Source organism: Sciurus vulgaris (assembly GCF_902686455.1).
Source record: "Sciurus vulgaris genome assembly, chromosome: 17".
Lineage (NCBI taxonomy): Eukaryota > Metazoa > Chordata > Mammalia > Rodentia > Sciuridae > Sciurus > Sciurus vulgaris.
The window spans coordinates 74,362,078-74,387,438 of NC_136478.1; the positions used below are offsets into that span (position 1 = coordinate 74,362,078).

At 47.9% G+C, this 25,361-nt stretch overlaps 2 protein-coding genes across 3 annotated transcripts; one reads left to right on the forward strand and one right to left on the reverse strand.

Moving 5' to 3' along the window:
* Positions 1-438: 438 nt before the first annotated feature.
* Positions 439-939, reverse strand: LOC306648598 (vomeronasal type-1 receptor 4-like; the record flags this gene model as incomplete). Its single annotated transcript, XM_079118755.1, has 1 exon — positions 439-939. One exon carries the CDS (start codon positions 937-939, stop codon positions 439-441), a length of 501 nt encoding a protein of 166 aa, XP_078974881.1.
* A 12,689-nt stretch (positions 940-13,628) lies between these two features.
* Positions 13,629-24,982, forward strand: LOC306648027 (uncharacterized protein). Of its 2 annotated transcripts, none has more exons than XM_079117708.1 (3): positions 13,629-15,096; positions 16,138-16,264; positions 22,682-24,982. In XM_079117708.1, the coding sequence occupies exons 1-3, from the start codon at positions 14,824-14,826 to the stop codon at positions 24,154-24,156; spliced, it is 1,875 nt and encodes a 624-aa protein (XP_078973834.1). In that variant the 5' UTR covers positions 13,629-14,823; the 3' UTR covers positions 24,157-24,982. The 2 variants fall into 2 exon arrangements, with proteins under 2 accessions (XP_078973834.1, XP_078973835.1); XM_079117709.1 differs by lacking the exon at positions 13,629-15,096 and adding an exon at positions 15,262-15,546 and having other exon boundaries at positions 16,143-16,264.
* Positions 24,983-25,361: the final 379 nt, after the last annotated feature.

Genomic DNA, 25,361 nt, shown 5'->3' on the forward strand with positions numbered 1-25,361 from the left:
AGAGCTCTCTGACTGTGCCTGGACATTTTGTCAGCAGCCAGCAGCAACCAGAAAGGAGCCTGGAAACCGAGGTGTGGTGGTTGAGGAGCAGAAAGGGACAGAAGGCTGAGAAACATGCAGCCATTGCCACATTGGTGTAGACCAACCACCTCGTGGCTCCATCCAGGAGAGCCATGTATGTGGTCAAGATGGTGGAGGTCGAGTACAAGAGCACAAAGCTGCTCACCAGGGCAAGGATGCTGTAGGTGGCCCTGCTCTCAGGGACAGACCTGGAAGGCAAGGGCCTGCAGATGTGCTGGACCCTCTTCTTGTGCCTGGACAGGACAAAAACCATGGAGCCACTGGCCCACATCATGAGTCCCAAACACAGGACATCAGTGGAGGCCAAAGGGCTAAATATAATGTACCAAATTGTCTCCTGGGACTGCTGACAGCACATTAACCAAAAGCCCTCATCCCAGTGAGATTTCTCCGGCCCCTTGTGTCCATCACGTTGATGGGAATGAGGATGTTCACCAGCATGTGCAGGACCCAGCACAGGCACAGGGAGGGCCAGATGACCTTGAGGGCTCTGACCTTGAGCTGCGCCCACTTGGAGTTACTGGGGCTGATGGTGATGGCCTGAAAGATACTCAAGAGGCATGTGGAGCTGAGCGATAACCCCCTGGCCACTCTGTGGAAATAGAAGACAAGTTTACAAGCAACATCATCTAGGGAATATTCCAGGCCAAAGGCTGCCATTGTCTGAGGGACTCCTTTACAGAGGAGAGCCATGAAGTTGGCCCAGGCCAGGTTCCTGAGAATCAGATCTGTGGGCTTCACCCCATTCCCAGCAAGGTCACTGAGCACAGCACAGCAGAGGGAGACAGAGTTGCCCAGGATGCCCAGTGCAGTCTGGGGCAGGAAGAAGAGCCCCACGACCACTTCTCTGGAAGCCATCTGTCACGTTCCTGAGGAAAGTCCCTCACAGCCAGGGTCAGAGGACCCCTGACACACTCACTGGCTGGTTTTCTCAGTTGTGTGTGCAGCACTGTGCTCCCCAACAGCCATGGCCTCCCAGTCACCATGAGGCCTGTCTTTCACACAAGTTGCCTGGCCCAGAGTGCCCTGCTGTGGGGATACAGCTGGCTTAGGGGCCACTGTAGTGAAAGCCCTTCTTACTGGGAGCTGGCACTTCCCCCAGTGCTGCTGGGACAGCCCCTGATTTGAATCTCACGGCAGCCCTGAATGAGAGGCCCATCTGGTAAGACCTCCTTCAGGTGAACGTCCCTGTGTCCCCAGATGCTAAAGAATTCCCAGTCCCAGTGCTGGTCAGAGGCCAGGACTTGGCAGAGCCCAGGCTGTCCAACTCAAGGAGCACAGTTACCCCTGCGCACATCAGGGCAGGTGACAGCCCCCCTGCACATCCTTTTCTCAGCTAGCATGTGGCAAACATGTCCATCTTGCCATTTTTCCTTGCAGTCTATTTTCTGTTCTGTTAATTTCCTGTTAATCCTGTTAAAAGTTCTATAGGCCTATATTAGTATGCACAAAATGCAAACAGCATCTAAAAACAAAAAAAAAAAAAGAAGAAACTTACCTTAATATTGAAATACTGGATGATCTAGTTATGCTGTGTTAGGATGGCATTAGAAGACCCTTAACCAATTTGTCATGAAATAAAGTATAGTTATTAATATCTAGAAAATAGTCAACAATATTGCATCTGTCTGAATATGCCAGGCACAGAGTGGAACTCAGGTGAATCCTTGTAGGTAGCATGCTTCATATGGAGGTAACGTAATCTATGCTTACTAGGTACTACTGTTTGCTAACAGGCCCATAAAGGAAGGGACAATTCTGTCAGATGCTCAGACTCCAGGTGAGCCCAGAGGGACCTGGGAGAAGTGGGCTTTGTCTTCTGGGCAAATGCAACACCAGGGATGTGGGTGAAGTCGGGAGACATTAGAGAGACCTCATTGGGGCCTCCTTAATTGTTACTACAGTTATCCGATCCTTCTGTTTTTGATGCACATAACTATGAGAAACACCTCCTATTATGCCTGCTCTCTAAGAAAGAAAAACAGCCTCTCACTAGCCACTGGTGCATCAAGTAGAGACAGAAACTATCACCTCCCTCTGAACTCAGAGTCACAGAGGTGAATATGCACATCATGAGAATGTCCCTCAGCTCTGTAGATAATGCCCTTGAGATTCACTACATTCTGGGATAAGTGACAGCTTCCCATTGAGCAGCCTGAATTTGCTGTGGGAGTGGGGAATGGAGAGCTGGCAAATTCTGAGATGGTCAGGGGCTTGCTGGGCGGGAACCACAGTCAGCTGTGGGAAAGAACCCAGGAAAGGGGCTCAGGAAGCCTCTCACCACAGGCGCCCTCCAGCCTACCCCAGCCTCAGCAAGGGTCCTCCCACTGTGTGCACTTAGCCCCTGCTGCTCCTGGGCCCTGGAAGGGAGGAGACCCCTGCAGATAGCAGCCTGGCCCAGACTACAGGACACAATCCTGCCCTCTGCATTCTGTGGACCTGCAAGAAAGGAACTCACCTCTGCAGACAGCTCGCCTGTGTGGCACTGGCTCCCAGGCAGTGCATGGCCAGAGGGACAGAGGGCAGGCCCACAGGTCAGAAGGAGGCACAACCTGAGGGCAAGTCTTGATATGCTCCCACCTCACCCCCCAAGAGAGCAGACTGAGCCTGCTCAGAATCTGGGCTGACAGGGTCTGCTCAGGGAGTTGAGGTCATCCCTGAAATGCACTTGCTCCTGTCAGCAAGCAGGACAGACTTGTAGCTGAGTCTGAGCCTCCCCAGAGGGCCAGCTGGAAGTGTGGAGTACTCCCCCCTCCTGAGAAGTGGGGGCCGAGTGGAGCCCCGGGACCAGCATGGGAGCCCTGGGGTTCTGAGGAGAGGGGCTGAGAGCAGAAGGCAGCTGCTGCACTGCCTTCCTGAGAATCCCCAAGGTTCACCTGAGAATCTTTCCACACTTCCTGATAGATGCACATGCTGAGAAGGAAGGGGAGGGAAGGGAGACAGCATTCCATGGTATCCTGTAGAACCCGCCCCGGCCTTGAGCAGAGGGTCTGAAAGTGACCACGGCTGCCTTGTCCAGGGCACATGGGATGGGGTCGACTGGCACTGCTGAGTGGGAAGAGGAGTGAGGGAGCCAACCAGTCAGATCTACAGCAGGGTTGGGGTGGTCAGCCTGCTTCGTCAGGGTCCTCCCTCCCTCTGCCTTTGAGCAATGCTGAGTGGTGTGGCTGCACAGGCTGACGCCCTCTGAGGCCCCTAGGGATCACAGGCAGTCTGCCCTCAGGCCTCCTGAGTCCTAACAGACCTGCCTTTAGTGCCTCAAGTGACTTCACCTTTGTGTGCCTCAGTCTCCCCTGCAGCAGTACTGGGGAGTGACCCAGGTGTGGGAGCCCAGGGTCCACTCCTGGCACAGAGCAAGTTCTCTGTACATGCAGCGGCTTTCAGCTGGGAGGAGCGTGCAGGTCCAGAGCTTGCTGAGCTAGACTGTGTGGGTGATGGTATGGAGCACTAATTAAGAACAGACCAATCACCACTGAGATGTCCAAATTTAAGACTTTATTAAGCTGGCCAACTGACTGTTTCACACAATGCCCCAAAAATGGCTATTGGGAGAACAGCCTTGATCAAGGGTTGTAGGGTCTTATACCAAAAATCACATCAATCTTAAGTATCTGTTGCTATGATTTGAAATTACAAACTAACATCATGAGATCATCAACAGAGGGAGAAGTGGGTCAAAATGACCCTTACCTAGGTACAAACTAAAGAATGGTTGCTAACATCCACACAATCACTGTTCACATGGAACATTGTTTAGGAGCAATAGAGATCAAAAGAGAGCAATTTTTCTTTTCAAAGGAATTGCCATTCTGTATTGTTAAACATGTCACACTAAGTAACTGATGATGGGGACAGAGGTGGGGTGTTCCCATGGGAGAAACTCATTTCCTACATAACATGGAGTCTCAGAGCAAAACAGAGTCTTTTAGAGTCTGTTTGGAGTCCCTTAGAGTCTGGCCTGTAACATTCTCATGGAGCCAGATCTGTAAGCCCATCACATTCCCCACTGGTTTTACATAATCAAATCATTGACTCATTAGTGCATGGGTGATTGTAGTGAGTGTGCAACACCATTAGCTGAACAGACTGGATTCTGTCTCTAACATATTTAGTTGAACAGTTTATCATGCATAGGCAGATTACAAGTCCCAACATACTTAGGATGAGAGGGCTCATCATTGTGGTTATTAGAGTAGTTAACCAGGGGGAACATGAGAACAGATTTCGGTATCAACTTTTCTCAGGTTTTTAGCTTTTTCTCACTTTTTTTTTTTTTTTTAGCCTTTTCCTAATCAAAGATACACTATCACGAATTACACCTGAGTGTAATTATAGTGGTTATTATAGAAACAGTAGGTCTCCCCTAAGGCCATACATAATTTTTTTTATTTTAAAAACAGTATATTTAACCCTCTTTTGTTCTGTAAAACTACCTCAGCAGGTGAATCAAGGGAATTTTTAATTGGCTTACAGAGTTTTTTTTTTTTTTTAATTTATTTAAGCTTAGATCTATTTGTCTACTTAAGGTTTTGAAATTTTGGTTTCTTGTATTGAGTGTAGTGGTCCCTACAGCTGTGGAGCTGGCTTAGGGGAAGAACTAAGACAGGGGTCACTCATTTAGAGCTATGCATGAGTCCCATGTTTCCTTTTTTCCTCCCCATCATAATAGTACACCTGGGGAATGATGTGAACAGTAACACAGAATTCATCCCAATTTGTAATCTCAAAAAGTTGAAGGGCCAAGCATAAAGTTATTCCTGACATAGTTCAAGCAAGAGAAAAAACATGATTAACACTTTTTGAGTCTTATCTTCAGACGGTGGTTGAGGTTTCTCAGGGCTGTCCATTTTTGTGTTGCCATAACTCAGATGTGATGAGTCCATGTTGTGAGTAAGGTCCCCTCCATTTCAGCTGGGCATTAGTCCTTCTTGGAGTCATTTGACATAGACATAGCCTTTTGACTGAAATAGGTGTTGGAAATCACTGGTCTCTTGGGGCTGGTTCTCTCATAACTTGAACCTGTTGGAGAGACTTAACAACAGGTTGAAACAGGAGTAGGTTCTTGGTAAGGGTGGAGGAAGGGCTCTGGAAGCATTAGCATTTTAATCTCTCAGAGGTCATTTGCCTCCAACTTTCTGGACCCAAACTGGCCCTTATTTTGTGATTTAACCCAATTACCTGTCTATATTGACTGTCTTTAAAATATTTATTATTATCCCTCGATTTTAGGGACTTTTACTGCTGTAAGGAAAAAGGGTGATGACTGCTCTTGCAGCTTCCAGGTGAGAAGGGATGATGTGGGGTGAAGCAAGCAGTTAAAAATTCTATTTAGAAATCAGGTCTTTTTAGGGGTAAAAGTCTTGTTCTACGAAAGAAACAAAAACCATGAGTACAGAACAACATGGAACATGTCATTGAATATCATGAAAATGATAGAAATTAATAATCTCTACCAGGAGGTGGAAGAGCTCAGACATTGTTCACATAAAAAGGCGTAACAAAGTCTAACAAGGATGGAGAGAATAAGGACTTAATTGTAAACCTTTAACATTGTTGGAGTTATCAGGAATGTAAACACAACATTTAATTAAGTTACCTAATGTCATATGATTTTTGTAAAATATCTTTTTATTGGCATGATCTCTTTGTTTAGTAGAGATCCCTTTATTTTTGTACTTAGGGCTAGAGAATCATACTAGCAAACATTGATTAAGTCTACCTATATCAGAGGTTAGAAAGATCTGTAGGCCTTAAACTGACTAAAAAATTATAACTCTAGCCGTTTTTCTTGATAGTTATCAGGTATTTTTGTCTAAGAATCTTCTTTGTCACCTCCAGTTTTACTTATTTTGGGGGCTAACACAAGTGTACATCTTCAGTTACATTAAAATAACTACTGTTTTGTTTTTAAAATGTCCAGGAATGACTGTGTTTTGGTTTTAACTGTTTGCTAGGTGTTTAAGATCAAGCTGGTCAAATTGACCTTGTTTCCATCTGTTGTTAAGAGTCAACTGAGTTCCCACAGGGGTCACTCTTGGGGAACTTGAGAGCAGCTTCTTAGCTCCTTTAGTGCCATTCACTAGGTGGGGTCTCCTTGATGAGGTGTCTTCCTTTGGAAGAATTAGGGATGTCTCCCTTTTCCAAGGACCCACCTCTGCAGCAGGAGCACTGATTGGCCGTTTATCCTCTAGTGCTCTAATCAATTTCCCTGATTGGGAGCTCAGATAAATAAAAAGAGAATTTTTTTATTTAAAAAGAGGTGGTCCAGAGTTGCAAAGCTCCTTAGAGAAGTTATCTTGTTCCCTGGGTTAGGCTGACTCTGAGGGCAAGAGCCAAATACTTATTTTCTTGGCCCCTTTATTTTAATTACAATCTTTACATCTTGATCTTAAACATCTAGCAAGTCAGTCTCCCCAGTCATACAGTAAGAGTACTGGGTTTTAACTTTAATGTCTATGACATTATAGTCATTTACCCATTTTTATTTAATTAGGGTCTATATTATCTGTCCTATAGATGATGGCTTATTATCTCAAGTTAATTAATTTAGATTGTTCTTGAAGCAGTACCTCTGTAAAACATTAATCAGTCAACAGTTACAGAGTTTACAAGGAAAATACAAAATGGATCAACAGTGAAAGCATATTTCGTTGTGTAATAGCTATCTTGAATTTTAGCTGAGCTATGTATTATATCCCATTTGAGATCACAGTAATTTTACAACCAAAAAAAAACAATCTTTTGAATGTAACTTTAAATGAGCTCAAGTCTGGCTTATTCTGGAGCCACTGTAACATGTAGTAAGGTGGGAGGCAGGGCCTTATCTCACATAAGGGGGCTCTTCATAAATCTTAGGTAAAATGGTCAAGTTCTGAAGCTGGCTTTGTCTTCTTTTTAAATACCATTTTATAAATTTTTCATATATTGTTTCCTAAGTCTATATAAATGTTAGTTAACACAATACAATATTACATCTTAAAACCTGAGAGAGTTTTAACTTTCCTTTTGTGTTATAAATGGGCAAAATGTTTCATGATATTAACATTTAAACAGAGCAGGCTCTCATTATCTTTTAGAAATACATTTACATTTTTATCCCAGTGTAGAAGGTGACATAAGGTTCAGGTCCAATTAAAATCATAATTGCATTGATGTTTTCATATTAACCATATTTAACTTTTAAATAAAATTTAGACTTTGTAACGTAGTACAACACTCTAAAATAACAGTTGCTGTTTAACCAGAATTGTACAAACCCCCATTTTTTAAGACTAGTTGCTCTAGAGAATAAAACTTAACAGACACAATGTTGAGTTAATTAATGTTTTAAGAATTACTGATCATTTTGGCATATATACTGAATTTTGGTTTATATTAGTACATTAATATTTGACCTTAGGAAAAAAAGACCTTGAATAGCTTTAACTGCTATGTTATTTATATATACACATAAACCTTTTAAAATTTACCCTTAATTTATACTTCTTTAATCTCTTAATTAGACCCTCTTCTATTTACCTAGACATATTACAACTTTATTTTATAATATAAAGACATTTTTACCTAGAAATGTTTTTTACTAAATATATTTTTATATCTAAAACTTTGTAATGTTTTAATCTGCTGATCCCCTTCTCAAAATTTATATTCTGAAACAATAAAAATAAATAAATTTCTGAATTTGTATAAATTACTCCATTTTAATCCAATGAAATATTTTGTTACTTATAGAACTCTATTTAAATACAGTTGAAACTTTTGGACCCTTTATATAGAATAATACCTGTATTATTTACCTGTAATAATATACCTGTAATAATACCTGTAAGACTTTTAGTAATAATGTTTTAGTGGTAACACAATGTAAATTTAAATCCTCTTTTTATTTACCAATTTATGAAAACACCAAAAATGTTTTAAGTATGTTACCCTGTGGATTTTAAGGAGTTAAGAGTACTTGATGTTATATTTAACAGTTAGTATTTTAACTCTCTAAACCAATCAGATGTCTCTAACAAACACATTCATGATCAATCCCATATATGTTAAACGTAATTTACTTACTTTTTAAATTAAGATATCAGAGAAGTGTATTGGGCCATATCAGTCATTTCTTTCCTTTTGAAGAAAAACCTACAATGGATACAATGGATATTAGACATTTTATAAAATTAACATTTTAATTTTTTTGACCGCCTGGAAACAAAACTGTTAGTAACTTGAAAGCCATTTTTTGTTTACCCAATTTAAAATCTTTTAAATCATGTGAACCAAAGCATTTAGATCCATATTTTTTTAATTTTAATTTATGAGCTCACATGTCAATTTTGGTACCAAATATATGTACATATACAAATATATGTACATATACATACAATACACCAGTGTACATATACATAAAATAAACAGATGGACAAAGACCTTGTAGTTATTTTTTAAAACCCATTAGACTGAGAGTTAACCCTTGTAAACTGGCCTCTGAATGAAACAGAGCATTAAGAAAACTTTATACTTGGATAAAATAGGTCTGATCAAAAATTAACTTAGGTGCACCAGATCAAAATTATAAATTCAAAAGATAGAATTTTAAGTCTTTTTGTCCTGATGTGGTCTCGTTCATCAGAGATGAAAAGGAACTAAGAGAACATAGACAAGGTTGTGCCCAATCCCTCCCTAAAGGAGATTCCCAAGGAGACAGCAAGGGAGCTGCTTCCACTGGTCTCCTGGGAGAGCCCCTCAGGGTGGGGTCTTGTTCTAACCCAGTTCTCCTGGTCTCTTGGATGGCTGCCATCAAAATGTTAGCCTGGAACTTTGGTTGACCAACTGCAATAGTTGAAAGTTTCTATTGGCAGCAGTTTACATTTTAATGTAAGCTTTAGTGAACATGGTTAAAAGCCCGTTAGCCATTTTTTTTCCAAATTTGACTATAAAACATTTGATCAGGATGTCCAGGCTGCCCAAAGACAATTTGGTGGTCCCCCAAGGAGGCCATCTAACCTCGAAAGTTGGCCATTCTCTCTCAGAGAATTGAGAAAGAGAAAAGAAGTCACAGCAGGTCCTGTCGTCTCGGCCCTTCTCAGGAATTCCTGGAAATTGGTCAATATGTGTTGAAGGGTGTGTAGGACCAACACGAGGGAGACCGACCCACGTCCACACTCAAGGCAACAATAGACAGAAAAGGACAAACACAGAACAGGTAAGACACCATGACAATGACAAGTGGCCACTCCTGATTCCTGCCCTGAGGGCCTGGGCAATGTCTTGCCAGTACCGGACTTGGGAAGTAATGCTGTGTCCAACCTTCCTCAGAGTCCCCAGATGTGAATCCACCAGAAACAGACTGGTCCCCAGGGGTGCAGAAACAGGAGACTCTTGGAGAATTTAGTTCAGTCCTGGGAGGGGGCTCCACAGACTGTGCAGCCTGGGGCTGAAGAATGTCTCTCAGGGGCCTTCCCCTAGGAGCGACACTGTGGCCTCTCCCCTCCGCAGGAGTTCCCAGGTCAGGGGTGGGCGGTGGTTGGCCACCAGGCAGTGAGGATCTTGCTGGGGCCTCCAAATGTTATGGGGTGCAAATAAAGAACAGACCGATCACCACTGAGAAGTGTTGGGGGCTGTGCCATGTTGATCACATCGGCAGCGAGGACGTTAATTGACATAAGCACACTCAGGTGATTTTATCGTCCACGCACATAATGTATGCGCATATGTTCTCAAGCACTCCTAATTGTGCCTGATCTTTGCGTAAGAGGTGTGGCCCTGCTCTCCGCCTCCTGGAGGTGATATAAGCATAGGCAGAGCGAGACAGACACAGCAGCCATTAGCAGAAAAGCAGCTAGTCGCACGGCAGCAGCAAGTAGGGGCAGCGGCGGAAGGCAGATCTCAGAACGGAGAACTGAGACGCGTCACTAGGGCACCTTAGGTAGACACACCCTTAGTTCACAGGATGCAGGACGCACCAGTAAGCAGTAGACCTTAAGTGAGGCTTAGCAAGTCTCTTTTCCTCTAAGCAAAGCCTGTCCTTCTCTCAAGTTCTCTCTTAAGCAAAGTCTCTTTCTCTCTGATAAGCAAAGTCTCTCTCTCTCTCCTCTCAAAGCAAGTAAACCTCATTTCCTCTATCCTCTATAAACAAACAAGCAAGAAAGCAGTGCACTAAAGAGAAAGATAGAAGTAGCTCAGTTTCCAGTCCACCACGCATAAGACCCGTGCAAGTTGTTGCTGCAAGCTGTGACAAATATCCACGGATTTTGTACCGCAAAGAGCCAGTGACAGAGAAGTCCAAATTTGAGAGTCTTTATTAAGCCGGTCAGCTGACTTGTCTCACAAGATGCCCCCAAAAATGGCTATCGGGAGAACAGCCACGACAACAGGGTTGGAGGGGTTCTTACACCAAAAACCACATCAATCATAAGCGTCTGTTGCTGTGATTCAACATTACACACTAATATCATGAGATCATCAACAGAGGGAGAAGTGGGTCAAAATGACCCTTACCCAGGTACAAACTAAAGAATGTTTACTAACATCCACACAATCACTGTTCACATGGAACATTGTTTAGGAGCAATAGGAATCAAAAGAGAGCAATTTTTCTTTTCAAAGGAATTGTCATTCTGTATTGTTAAACACGTCACACTAAGTAACTGATGATGGGCACAGAGGTTAGGTGTTCCCATGGGAGAAGCTTGTTTCCTACATAACATGGAGTCTCAGAGCAAAATGGAGTCTGTTTAGTCATTTCCCTTAGAGTCTGGCCTATAACTTTCTCATGGAGCCAGTTCTGTCAGACCATCACCGGTGAGTCCCCCACCTTCCATGGCCAAGTGAGGTGGACATTGTTACTTACCCTTACTGGGTCTCAGGCATCCTCTTCAAAACAGGAAATGGTAACAAGTGGCATAGAGAGGCACTCAGATTTAGTACCTACAGCACTTAGGTCGAGCCTGCCCATGGTAGGTACCCACCACCATCTCTGAAGACAGACAACACCAAGTACATTCCTGAGAAATAGCCACTCCCACACATACTGGCACCAGCTTCTCCAACCCTGCCCTGCCTACTGTAGATTGGTTGCCAGGGGCAGCCCTAAGTATCCTTTCTGGATAGCCCAGAAAGGGTATCCAGGATAGTGGCTGTTAAGTGATACCAATTCTCTCTACCCAGCCTGATGCTGAAAAGGAAGCAGACCCCTACCTCCAGAAGGGGAGGGAAGCGCTTGGTGAATTTGGATCCCCCTGGGAGCAGGAGTGGACATTCCCCCTGGGTCAGCAGCCAGGCAGGAGTCACAGTTGCTCATGGGAGATGCCCACAGGAGAACTCCCCAGAGACCACCTCAACCTGGTGCAGCTGCTCAGTGCACCTGCCTTTCTTATACCAATCAATAGGGGCTGAGCCCGGGGTGCTCTACCACTGAGCCACACCCCAGCCCTTTTTATTTCATATTTTGAGATGGGGCCTAAGTAAATAGCTCAGGGCCTCACTAAGTTGCTGAGGCTGGCTTTGAAGCTGTGATCCTCCTGCCTCTGCCTCCTGAGCTGCTGGGATCCAGATGTGTTCCACCACTCCCAGCAGATGATATATTTATTTCAAACTAGATAATCTATGCACCTGACCCCATTTCAAGGAAAAACACTGACAGTGTTTGTTGCCAGTGATAAGACTTGAACTTTTCCCTCAGAAATTAGAATTTTGGAAAATTTACCTTCACCACCATGAACATGACAATTCCCTAATACTTAAAGACTTTTTAAATTGTCTTAGAGATCGATCACGAATGTCAGATCCACTTGAAGTGCAAGAAAGACCAAAGGGCTTCACTGAATTAAGGGAGCTGGAGCTGGAGTAGGGGTGGATATCTGGGTCTCTGTGAAGGACTGCACTGTGTAAATGAGCCAAAATCACCTGAGTTTGGCTCTTTCCGTGCAGGTTGATACTTTAGCTCAAAAGCCAGCATCAAAGTGCAGCTTTACACATTGCACTGTTTCACACAGCCCAAAGGAGCAGGTTCTTATCTACGTGTGGCTTGCGTGCTTTGTGCAAACCCTTAGAAACTCACCCGACTCTTGCCGCCCCTTGATAAGCCATGCTCTGTGGCTGTAAGACTCCTATTGCTGCCGACTCTTGAGGCTCTCAGACCCAGAGACTGCTTGCCCTGTTGCTAAAAGATCTCCTCTCGGATCCCCCAGGCTCCTGGGAGTTCCCTTGTCCTCCTCTCTGGAGGACGGCTCCCTGGATTCTCAAGCTCGTGGTGTGCTCTGAGCATCCCCTGGTTGTATCATTTTCCTTGATCGGCATTGAAACCCCTGGATAACTCCATGATGAATAGAACAGTGGCTCTCAGATGAGAGAGTTACTAACCCCGAGTGGTTTGCTTTGAGCACCTCCATTCTGTACAAGCGCCAAGGTAGAATGCGTACCTTGTTTGTACAAGTGAACAACCACAATCTGCCAGGCATAAACATAAGGCACTAACTGATAAATTAAACTAATAAAAATGACCACCTGTGAACTTAATCAGAAGCACATGGGTCACAGGAGAATCAAATTCATGTCAGACAAACCAGACCCATGTGCTTACTGAATGCACCAGACCACCAAATGAAGCAACCCCCACATTTGAGGCCCATTAAAGGAAGACTGGACATAGCAGTACACTGGCCTGAGTCACCTGGTCACTCGTCACAGGCCTCGCCCAGGAAAGTCACCACAGAGATGAACTGCAGAATCTCCCCCTCAGAATTTCCCCAGGCTCCAGCAGAACCCAGTTTCTCCTGCCCATGATGGCCAAGCTGGCCCACTCCAGGCGCATCTCTCAAGCTGACACTCAAAACGCAGTGCACCTGGACCCTAGCCTAGAGTAGGGTCCTCGGCTGTGCAGCAGCTCTGAGCCCTGACACCAGTTCCAGGCGGGTTTGCAGTGGCCCTTTGCACATGTACCTGCTGAGGGATCCGGGGCTTCGGTGCCCAGGCAGAGCGCCCAGCGAGAAGATGGAGGTGATACCTAAAGCTCAGCCCCTGCCCCAGTTGCTGATCTGACGAGAATGAGGCTTTAAGAACAAGGAGCTTCACTGCTTGCCTAACAAAGGAGAAAGGCCAGGGACTCAGCTCCAGCACAGGGCTGCCATTCTCTGCCAGCGGATCAGGGTGCTTTCAAGGGGATAGGGGGCTGTTTTCCAGAAAGTGTTAGTAGATGCAATTAATGTTCAACTCTGTCCTTAGAGAGCTTTTCCCAATCCCGGGCCGGAGTTTCTCTGCTTAGTGGGCAGTAAGCGGAAGGACTGGTAACTGCACTTGGGTCAGGCGGAGTCAACCAACCTCTTTCCTCGGCTGTTGGGGAGCAGAGGAGCGAGAAAAGGAAAGGAACAGCCGTCAGTTTAAAAATAAGCCTCCAGTGTTCCAACAGCAAGGGTTATGATCAAATCATAAAGGGACCCCGTTACATGAAAGGGACCCCTAATACAGACGCGACAGGGGTACGACCTGGCGTGTGGAAGGGCCCGTCCAACCCAGGCCTGCGTTGGCACCGAAGCCGCGTCCTACCGGCTCTCCAGGGACACAACTGGCCTGAATCAGCCAGGTGGGTCCCGCCGCCACCACCTGTCCTCTCTGGAGCCGTGACCTGCCGGCGAGAGCTCCCGCACGGCCAGGGCGCACCCGGGCTGCGCCACGCATTCCCGAGCCCTGGGAGAGCAGGGACAGCCTACCCGTGCAGCGAGGAGGGTGCCCCGGGTGTCCAGGTGCTCGCGGCCAGCGAGGCGAGCTGGAGACCCGCCGCAGGTAGGCGAGGTATTGCCCAGCGGGCGCAGGTGGGACGCGGGAGGGATGACGGTGGGATTCGAGTGGAACCGGTGGGGCGCGTGTGGGATCCGGGTTGGGCGCACAGGCTGAGAGCGCACCCGGTGCAGTCCTGGAAGACGCGGCGCCGCAGACCGGCCTCCCAGCTAGGAAGAGACTTCCCGCTGTTTTATAATATAAAGTGTGATAGTCCCCTGATAAACAGCGGTGAACTCGGTTTTATGCCTAGAGACTCTGCATGGGAAAGAGGGGCGCACGGGCATGGACACAGGCTTCACTCCGGATGGGTACGAGGGGCACACGGGCGTGGACGCAGACTTCACTCTGGATGGGAACGGAGGGGGGAGCACGGGCGTGGACACAGGCTTCACTCCGGATGGGAACGAGGGGCGCACGGGCGTGGACGCAGGCCTCACTCTGGATGGGAACGAGGGGCGCTCGGGAGTGGACACAGGCTTCACTCCGGATGGGAACGAGGGGCGCACGGGCGTGGACGCAGGCTTCACACGCCTGTGTGTGGTCGCACACACTTCACAGCGGAGATGCTTCCGGGCAGGGAGTAACTGCCCTGGTCGGTGTCTCGGGCGGCTGCCGCCTCGCCCCTTCGGTGCTCGCAGGGATCGCCATCTAACCGACGACGCTCCAGGCTGAGCGCCTTTGAGGAGCGAGCGGTCGTGCGTGCGCTTCCCGCCAGCGCCGGACTGCACGCGCGTGGGCTTCTGACACTTGAGTGGTGCGTCGCACGGAGCCCGCGCTCCCCGGACACCTGCTGCGGCCCCTCGGGCAACGAGCGCAGCCGGGGCGAGCCTCGCCCCTCTGCTCGCCCGGGGTCCGCGCCGCGGGGACTTTTCTCGCGAGGTCGCGGTTCCGCGCTCCCCGGGGCACGGCCGGCGCGGCCGCGGGACTACATTCCCCAGCAGCGCTTGCGTCCAGTGGCAGCGCGCTAACCCAATGAGGGTCCAGGAGAGGGGCGCTTCCGGCGGGCGCCTCCCCTGGGGCAGCGCTTCCGGCGCCTTCGTGGCGACCTCTCCGGCGGCCCCCGGGTGGTTCTGTCAGTCCTGTGTGCGACGCTGGAGTCCGAGCGACGCGCGAGGAGGCGTGGGAGGCGGGCCCGCAGGTCGGGGCGCCGCGGCCCATGACGCCGGCCGAGGGCGGCAGCGCCCGGTCGCCGCCCGGGTGCCGCGCCGGGAGAGTCCGATGGAGGCGCCGCGGGGCCCGGCCGGGGTGAGCCGCGTCCTGGGCCCTGGTCCGGGCGGGCGCGGCGGGCTGAGGGCGCGGGGACGCGGGGTCCTCGCCGTCCTGCAAGGCACTGGCTTGGCCTAGACCCGCGCCCGGAGTGGCGCCCGGGGCCGGGGCTCTGGGCGGGGGCGTCCCGAGCCGAGGCGCCGCGCGGGCGGGCGTGGAAAGCCGGCCCGAGGCTGGTGGGTGGAGGAAGCGCGGGTCCGCCGCCGCGCCAGGGATGCAGCCCGCCAGAGGCCGCGCGGCGGGGCGGAGGTCGCACCCGGGCACGGGGCACGGGGGCCAGCAGTCAGCGGAGGTTAGTGGCCAGGCCCTGGGCGGGGTGGGGAGACCGGGAAGCCCGTGCGGGAGGCGCGCAGCCGAGGTCACGGACGTCCGCGGCCACCCTTTCCCCAGGTGCCCACGGCTGCGCCAGACCTTGTGGAACCTGCGCAGGTGAGTGGAGGGTACCCCAGGCGTGTGCGCCTGACTTCCACCCCGTTTTCTCCGGATTCGGGGTGTCCCGGGACATCACCCGCCCTTTCCCCAGCCCTCGTGCGCACCAGGGCGAGGGTCCCGCATCCTTGTCGGCAGTTACTGGGGGGCTTCCCATTTAGGACCAGCCGAGCCAGGAGATGCGGAAGCCCATCGCAGGCGCAGATCCAGCGCGTGGAGCTGTCAAGGCGAATGTGTGCAGGGAACGACGGGCCCCCTTTTCTTTCTGGGGCAACAAACTCGGGGAGCGGGAGGCAGGAGCGCGGCTTGAATGACAGGCTCCGTCTTCGTGGAGGCAGTGGGAGCTGGGGTTTAGAGGAGGGAGATTGTCTTACCCGAGCGTTGGCAGGTTTCCGAATGGAAACCAGAATGAATGGAGGCAGTGACGAATGGGAGCACCAGGAGAGCAGGCACGAGCGGCATCAGGGTCTGGGGTCCCGTCAGAGATGAGGAGCCTGGGAGGAGGGCGGACGAGGGGCAGATGTGCGGGACATGGCTGGTGGGTCTTCCCGAGTGAGCTGTTCGTGATTTCATCAGCCCTCGTCTTGCCAGGGCAGTGTGACCTTTGAAGACGTGGCTGTGTACTTCTCCTGGGAGGAGTGGGACCTTCTCGATGAGGCTCAGAGACACCTGTACCTCGATGTGATGCTGGAGAACTTGGCACTCACGTCCTCACTGGGTGAGCCCCTTACACCCCCGTTGTGCCCTGGGCTGGGCTGCCTTCCTCCGTGCCCGTAGGCGCAGCTCCGTCCTTCTCAGATCTGATCCGTGGGCACTGCTGCCTTCCCCAGGTCCCTGGGGAGGTGCTGTGGACTGAGTGCTTGCCTTTTTCCCTCCCCTTACCACCACAAAACCTGCTGCCCCAGAGCGTCGTGGATAAGCAATCTTTGTAGCCAGCCTGATAGAGCCACCTAGCTTGTCTCCTCCCTGTCTGGCGACTCTCTTGGTCCATGCACGTTTTTCTCCCTTCTTAGGCCTGACATTTATCTGTGTCCAGTGTGCCACAAAATAGTCATTAAAATCATTGGTACTTATGCAGCCTGTTTTTACAAGACCCTCCCCCAAGGTGTTATTTGTTTATTTTAATTTGGAGAAATATATATGATATCTTATTATTTTAACCCTTTTAAGTGTGCATTTCTTGATTCTAAACAGTGAAAATTCACATCGCTATGTAGCTGTCACTGCTTTTCTTCTCAAGACTTTTTCATCCTGTAAAGTTGAAACTCTCCATTTAACAATGATTCCCTCCATCCCTTGGCAAGCACCATCTGCTTTCTTCCTGTCACTGAGAATCTGACCACTCTAAGTATCGCCATGAGTAGAATCATAACAGTATTTTATCTCGTGTGGCTTGCTTATCTCAGCACATTCTGAAAGTCCATCCATGTTGTATCAATTTCTTTCAAGACTGAATAGCATTCCCTGTGTGAAGCACTACATTTTGTCCATCTGTTGGTCCATCAGCCCGTACTTGGAGTAATTGTGATTATGCTGCTGTGAACACAAGTGTACAAATACTTTTCATGTCCCTGCTCTTACTGCTGTGGACACATACCCAGAAGTGGAATTGCTGGAACGTGTAGTAATTCTGTTTTTAATTTTTAAGGCACAACCATACTGTTTTCATTGCATCTGACCATTTACATTCCTACCATTGATGCTCACATGTTCTGGTTCGTCCATGTCCTTGGCAGCACTTATTTTCTGTTATTTTGATAACAGCCATCCAAATGGTATGAGGTGATACCTCACTGTGGCTGTGATTTGCATTTCCCTGTCAATTGGTGATATTGAGCATTTTTTTCATGCACCAGTTGGCCACTTGTCTTGACCATTTCTTTATCTTCTTTGGAGAATGTCTATTCAAGCCCTCAAGCCCTTTGGAACTCTGTATGTTCTTGATATGCCCTGAATCATGCCTGTGATCTGCAGGAGTCTTCTCCCGTTCTGTGGATTGTTTTTGACTGTGTTGATAGTGTCCTTTGATGTAGAACTTTTTGCTTTGATGAAGTCCAATTCACTTTTCTTTTACTGCTTATGCCCCAATGTCATGAAGCTTCTTCCCTATTCTAAGAGTTTTAGTTTTAGCTCTTCACATTTAATCTGTGGTACATTTTGTTTTTGTTTGTTTGTTTGTTTGTTTTTGACACAGTGTTTCACAGTGTTGCCCACACTGGTCTTGAACACGTGGGTTCAAGCGATCCTCCCGCCTCAGCCTCCGAGCACAGGGCTACAGGTGTGTGCCGTGCCCAGCTTGGTCCATTTTTAGTCGATGTTTGTGTCTGATGTCGGGTAAAGGTCTGGCTTTATTCTTTCACATGGAGGTAAGGCTTATCTACATCAAGTATTGGAAAGTCTGTTCTTTCACCATCTGTTTGCCTTGGCCTTCCTGATAAAAGTCATCGGCCACATATTCGAAAGTTCATTTCTGGACTCTCTCCAGTTGGTCTATGTGCCTGTCACCTTGCCCCCCAGTACTGGGGATCGAACCCAGACGTGCTTCACCCTGAACCGCGTCCCTGGCTCTTTTTACTCTTTGTTTTGGGACAGGGTCTTGCTCAGTCGCTGAGGCTGGCTTCAAGCTTGCCATCGTCTTTCCTCAGCCTCCCCAGCCACCGGGATGACAGGTGCGCCACCACACCCAGCCGTGTCCGTCTTTATGGAAGCGTGATACCATTTTAATTTCTGTAGCTTCGTGATGAGTTTTGAATGTGAGTCTTCCAACTCTGATCTTCAAGGTTGGTTTACCTTATTTGATGACCCCAATAATCCACATGAATTTTAGGATTTTTTTTTGTGTCTGGAAAAAGAAGTCATTGGGATTTTGATAAGTATTATATTCATTCCATAGATCACTTTGGAGTAGTATGAATATCCTAAGATCAAGTTGGCCAATTCATGAATATTCATGTGATCTCTTCCCTTTATTATTATTATTTGTTTTTATTTTAGCAATATTTGTAAGACATACATGTCATACTTCCTTGGCCAATTCAACTCCTTAACATTTTACCATTTTTTTTTTAATACTGGGGCTTGAACCCAGGGATGCTCTACCACTGAGGTACATCCCCAGCCCTTTTTATTTTTTATTTTGAGACAGAGTCTTACTAAGTTTCTGAGGCTGGCCTCAAACTCGGGATCCTCCTGCCCCGGCCTTCTGAGTCACTGCAATTACAGGCATGCACCACTGTACCCAGCTGTTTTATTCTTTTTGATGCCATAATAAGCACAATTTTTAGTTTCCTTTCCTGCTTGTTTATTATTAGTATATATAAATGCAGCCAATTTTAGTATCCATGTGTTTGCTGAATTTGTTTATTAGCTGAAGTTTTCTTAGTGAAATCTTTAGGGGTCTTACATATGTCATCTGTACACAGAGATGATCTTTCTTTTCCATTCCGATCCTTTTTACTTTCCCTCTTGCCTAACTGCTGTGATTGGAACTTCAGTAATATGGTGAGTAGGAGGAGGAAGCCTTCTCTCCTTGCTTTTGGAAGAAAAGTTCTCAGTCTTTCGCCATCGAGTATAAGTTTAGCTGTGGGTCTTTTGTATGACTTTTATAATGTTAAGGTAGTTTATTTGTTCCTGGTTTGCTGAGTGTTCTCCTCATCAAAAGAGGTTTCGTTTCATCTCATGCTCTTTGTGCATCATTTGAGATGATCTTGTGCTTTTTTGCCTTTTTAAAATTCTTGACTTTCTTGAATCATCATTGCATTACAGGAATACATTCTGGTTGGTCATGGTGTGTAATCCTTCTTGAATGGTACGGAATTAAGATATTTGGTGGTATTTTACTGATGATTTTTGCATCAACAGTCATCAAGAATACTGGTTAGTCTTTGTCTGAGTTCGAATTGGTGATGCTGGCCTTAAAGAATGTGTTTGGAAGTGTTCACATTTGGGGGAGAGTTTAAAAAGAGTGTTCTTCATTAAATGGGGTAGAGTTCACCCCAGGGAAGCCATCGGGTTCAGAGCTTTTTGTTGGTCAGTTTTTGGTTATTAGGTTAATATCCTAACTACTTATGGGCCTGTTCAGGTTTTCTGTTTCTTCATTTTTTAGTCTTGGTAGGTTTTGTGCACTTGGGAATTGTCAGTTCATCTGTTTTACTACAACTTTAATGCTATCTTTTTTTTTTTTTTTTTAGTGCTGGGGATTGAACCCAGGGCCTTGTGCTTGTGAGGAAAGCACTCTACCAACTGAGCTGTATCCCCAGGCCAGTGCTATTTTTGAAGATTGATAATCCCCTACTTTCATTTCTGATTTTAGTAATTTGATTCTTTTTTTGTTTTTTGGATTTTTTTTTTTTTTTTTTTTTTTCTTTATCTAGGTAAAGCTCTGTCAGTTTGGATGACCTTTTGTATAAACTACCTTTTGGTTTCATGATTTTCTCCATTTTATCTCATTTCTCATCTTTATTAACTTCCTTTCCTTTTTTCTTTTTCCTGCTGGCTTTGGCTTTAGTTTGTTGTTCGTCTCTGTTTTGTTTTGTTTTTTGCTTTGTGTTTTGTGGTATTGGGGGTTGAACCCAGGGTTGCTGTACCACTGAACAACATCCTCAGCCCTTTTTTATTTTGAGACGGGGTCTTGCTAAGTTACCCAGGCTGGCCTCAAACTTGCAGTCCTCCTGCCTCAGCCTCCTGAGTTGCTGGGATCACAGGCGTGTGCCACCACCTGGCTGTGCTTCATTGTGAAGTTCCTCAGGGTGTAAAAGTAGGCCAATGAGTAAAGGTCTTTCTTCTTTTTTAATGTAGGTATTTATATCCTGTTTCCCCCTTATTACTACTTTTGTTACATCGCATAAGTTTGGGTATGTTGTGGTTTTGTTTCCTGATTTCCGTTGAGATATCTTTGTTTAAGATCTAAGATCAAGCTGTTTAATTTCTACATGTTTATAAATGTTCCAGTTTTCCTCCTGTGGTTTCCAATTTTCTCCCATGGTAGTTGGAGAATATTCTTTGTATGATGTCCTCTGTCTTTAAATCTAGGGGGCTTAGCTCACCACCTAACGCATTTCATCCTGGAGAGTGCCACAGGTGGGCTTGAGAAGCTTGTTCATTTTTTTTTTTTTTTACATTTTAAATGGGAATAATTTATTTCTATGAATATGATTTTAATAATGTTCCCAAGCATTTGGTAATTAAGGCTTTTTCAAATCCAGTTTGCACATATGTGTGTAATATTTCTGTAATTTAGTCTTTTAACTTAGGACGCAGTGCCATGATACATGTTGACAGTGTTTGATAAAGGGTTTTCAGGGCAATTAAGTCTCTTGCAAATATAAATCAAGCTTGCTTCAGTTCTACAAGAACTCCACCATAGTCTTTAGGATGAGAAAAATAACTGGTTTTCTTTTTCCATGTGCTCCTATTTTGACCTCTTTAGTTAGAATACAGAGCTTTTTTTTTTTCCCCCAAAATCATCACCACTGCGTTTATATCACCTCGGTGCAGATGTGACGCAGTCCTCCAGCCTTGTTTTTCTGCAGAAAATGTGCAACTTGGACTGTCATTTCCCACTGAATGAAGCAGTTCCATCTTGGTATTTCCCAGGTTGACAGAAACAACAGATACTCCATTTTGGGAAGAGGAACCACCTCACTTACCTGGGCCCCCAAAATATTCTTAAGAACCACTGTGGCCATTTCCAAATCTGGCACCGCAGTGGCTACGTGACTGAGTTGACCAGGGCTCCGTAGCACCTGCCACCTGATGCGATGACTAGTGCAGAAAGTTCTCACTGCCAGAACTGGAGTCTGGAATCTTGAAAAAAAAGTCCTGTAGCCATCAACATGCAGGCCTGCTTGGGAAGCCCCTGCAGGACCCCACCAGGCCGCAGAGCCTGGGAGGAGAGTGGCGAAGGGCCGTGGGGTCATTCTTGTTGAGCAGAGTCCTCACCATATGGCTGTGAGGTCGCCTTGGGTTAGGTTGCTGCTCACCCCCTTGTTTTCTTTCTTCTCTGGATGGTCTGCTGTTGGATCTGGGTGTGCATGTTCCCAGCTGCTGTTGTAAACCTGTCTCTTTCCCTTCAGTTTTGATGGTCTGTCTTTTGCTCAGTCTGATCTACTTATGTTTAGAATGGTCGCTTACAAGGAGGGATGGGCTTTGTCATGCTGCCGTTTGTTCCCTATATGCCTTATAGCTTTTTTATTTCTGATTTCCTGCATTAATTCTGTGTTCAGTCAACTCTTATACGAAACTTCGATTCCTTGTCGTTTCTTTTGTGTACTTCTGTGACTGTTTATGTATGCGTAGTTATCATGGAGATTGCATTTATTATCATAGTACAGTATTTGAGTTCATACCAGTTTGATTTTTCTGTGTTCTGCTACGTGCTGAATTGTTCTGGGCCTTCGTTAGCTGCTCACATGTCCTATCTTCCTTTAACACTTGTATCCTCCTGGTCCCATGCAGTTCCTCACCTGGGGTTAGGGGAAGAACCCTCCATGCTTCACAGTATGTTGGCGACCCCAGTCCTAGCAGGACAGGTTCAGGGAGGGCCTAGCCAAGGGGCAGGGATGGCATTAGGTTACACACAGGTCATGCTGAGACCTGGCTGTTCGACCTGTGTCTTTGATGTCATTGCCTGTGACAGCTCACTTTTTCCTTCCCTTGTGCATTCTTGACATCTTACCTTCCTTTCCTTTCTACAACTTCTCATTTTTGTTTTGAAATCCATCCCAGTGCCAGTTCCTGTGTCTCCAGACTCCATGTTTTAACTGTTCTCACACTGCCTCCTCAGTGTGTCTTCCGATGTGTTCTGAAGTTACGTGTATCCTTTAACAGAGCCTAAACCAGTTACTGTTCCCGTCCAGTTCTCCTGGGCCTCGAGGTGCCCTTCCCAGCACACGTGTCACCAGCAGGTTTGGTCCTGCTAGAAGCCATGACAAAAGGGATGAGTTGTAGAACAGGCCTGTAAGACCTGCTCCATTCTGTGACCTCGGGGCCCAGGAATGCATAGCAGCTGCCTCTTCGGCCTGAGAACAGCTGCATGGACTGGTTCTTTGCTTGTTGGGTGCACATTTGTGATTGTGGTGCCCGTCCTAATCAAGGCAGCATCCCCTTCACCGGTGCTTCTGATGTCTGCTTTTAGGTGGTCTGCATGGAGTAGAGCGTGAGGCAGTACCTTCTGAACCCAGCGTTTCTGTAGGATTGCCACATGTCATGACTCTCAAAGAAGAGTCGTTGTCCCAGAATGCCTGCCCCTGTGAAATGTGTGGCCTGGTGTTGAGAAACACTCTGCAGCTGGCGCAGCACCACAGAACACACCACGGGCAGAAGCCACGCACACGTGGAGGACAGTTCCACTTCACTGCAGATCTTCTAGAGCATCAGAGGCAGCACATTAAAGAGGTACCCTTTGGAGGTGACGTGGACAGAGCCTCATTTATAAAGAGCTGCATGACCCATGTGTCAGGGAAGCCTTTTACTTGCAAGGAGGTTGGGAAGGGCTTTCTGCCCAGCACGGAATTTCCCCATCAACAGGCCACTCGCACAGGGGAGAAACCAAACACTAGTGACAGGTGTGGGGCGACCTTTCATGATGGAAAACGTCACCACCCCTGGGGAGACTGCAGGAAAGCCGCTGGCCACACAGGCGCACTCATTCAGGACCAGAGGGGCCTCAGGAGGGAAGGACTTTTTGAGTGCAGCAAGTGTGGGAAAGCCTGCACACGCAGATGTAACCTCGTCCAGCACCAGAAGGTCCACAGTGAAGACAGGCCCTACGAGTGCAGTGCCTGTGGGAAGTTCTTCACCTACTGCTCCAGCTTCACCATCCACCAGCGCGTGCACACTGGAGAGCGGCCTTACGAGTGTGGGGAGTGTGGGAAGGCCTTCAGCCAGGTGTACAGCCTCAACAGCCACAGGAAGGTCCACACTGGAGAGCGGCCACACGAGTGTGGGGAGTGTGGGAAGTTCTTCAGCCAAAGGTCCAACCTCATTCAACACCAGCGCGTGCACACTGGAGAGCGGCCTTACGAGTGCGGGGAGTGTGGGAAGGCCTTCAGCCAGAACTTTAGCCTCATTTACCACCAGAGGGTCCACACTGGAGAGAGGCCACACGAGTGCGGGGAGTGTGGGAAGGCCTTCAGCCGCAGCTCCAGCCTCATCCACCACCGGAGACTTCACACTGGAGAGAGACCCTATGAATGCAGGGAGTGTGGGAAATCCTTTAAGCAAAGCTCCAGCTTCAGTTCGCATCGGAAAGTCCACACCGGGGAAAGGCCTTATGTATGTGAGGAATGTGGGAAATCCTTCAGCCATAGCTCCAACCTTAAGAACCATCAGAGGGTCCACACTGGAGAAAGACCTATTGAGTGCCGCGAATGTGGGAAATCCTTCAGCTGCAAGTCCAACCTCATTAAACACCTGAGGGTCCACACTGGAGAGAGGCCTTACGAATGCTGTGAGTGTGGGAAAGCCTTCAGCCAAAGTTCCAGCCTCATTCAACACCAGAGGATCCACGCTGGAAAAAGGCCTTATCAGTGCAGTGAGTGTGGGAAAGCCTTTGGCTGCAAATCTGTCCTCATCCAACACCAGCGAGTTCACACTGGAGAAGGGCCTTAGCCGAATAGGGAATATGCACTTTTCCTTTAGTGGAGTCACTGGGGAGACCACCTGTGAGCTACCTACCCAGCTTGAAGCCCAGCATCTGAAGATGCATGGTGGGGAGCTTCCCGTAAGCTCGGGTACGTGGAAGCTCCGAGGAGCTGCGTTACACTTCCTAGCCTCCACAACTGTGCGGTTTATGTCTCTGACAGCCTCAGAGGCCGTTGCACCTCCACTTGCCAAGTCCAGCTGCATCGGTCACCACGCCAGCATGTTCAGGGAAGCTGATTATGCTCTCCCTTTGCTGGGGGATACGAGTGGTCAGCCCACATTCCCTTCTCTCTGACAAGCTGGGGCATGAACATAACCCATTTTGTACCAGAGATCCTGATAAGAGTGGACTCTTTCAGGAACACATTCCTTATGACACCATCAGGTTTTTCCCAGCCTCTAGGACACCAGCCTGGGAACTACCTGCCTCATTTGTTTTGGTTTGAGGATGTTACTTCTTGTCTGAGCCACCTGTAATCTTGGGATTCTGTTCACAGTGTGAGCTGGCTTGAAAACGAAATTGGTCTCTGCCAGCATCATACAGCTGTGGCGGGGTGGGCAGGGGGTCGCGTACCTTCAAGCCTCAGAGTCGGGGTGTAATGAAAGAGTTTCACTCCCTTCCTAGTTTTGGCCTCATATGAATCATCCCTCGGGCCCCCGAGGCAGAGCCCCAGGGTGTATGGCCCTAACTCCTGGAGCATGTGACACGATTTTCCATGGGCTTGGGACACCCTGAGGCAGGAAGTTCCCACCACTCCCAGTGCTTCTGGGAACAGCATGAACGGTTGCACAGGACGTCGCGTAATGCCTGGCACCACGAGCAGTCTGCACCCTGGGTGCTGCACAGGAGTCGAGGACTGGTCCCCGTTGTTCTGGAGGCGTCTGCCGTCATCACAGGGCCAGGGGGAACGTGGCTGGGCGGAAACCCTGGGCCGACAGGAAGTGGAGGAGGTCGCAGCAGAAGACACTGGCTCCTTGGACGTGTTCCAGTGCTGGTGTGGGGTTGAGGCGTGCGAAGATGCTCCAGGTCCCCGGGTCCCCAGGACTGTGTGTCTCCCACTCCAGCGGCCTTTCCGGAGTGTTCACCTGAAGGCCGTTGCTTTATAGGCCAGGAGAACCGGCATAGAGGGAGGGAGACCCATGCTCCAACGTGGTGGCTTCGTGACCAATCG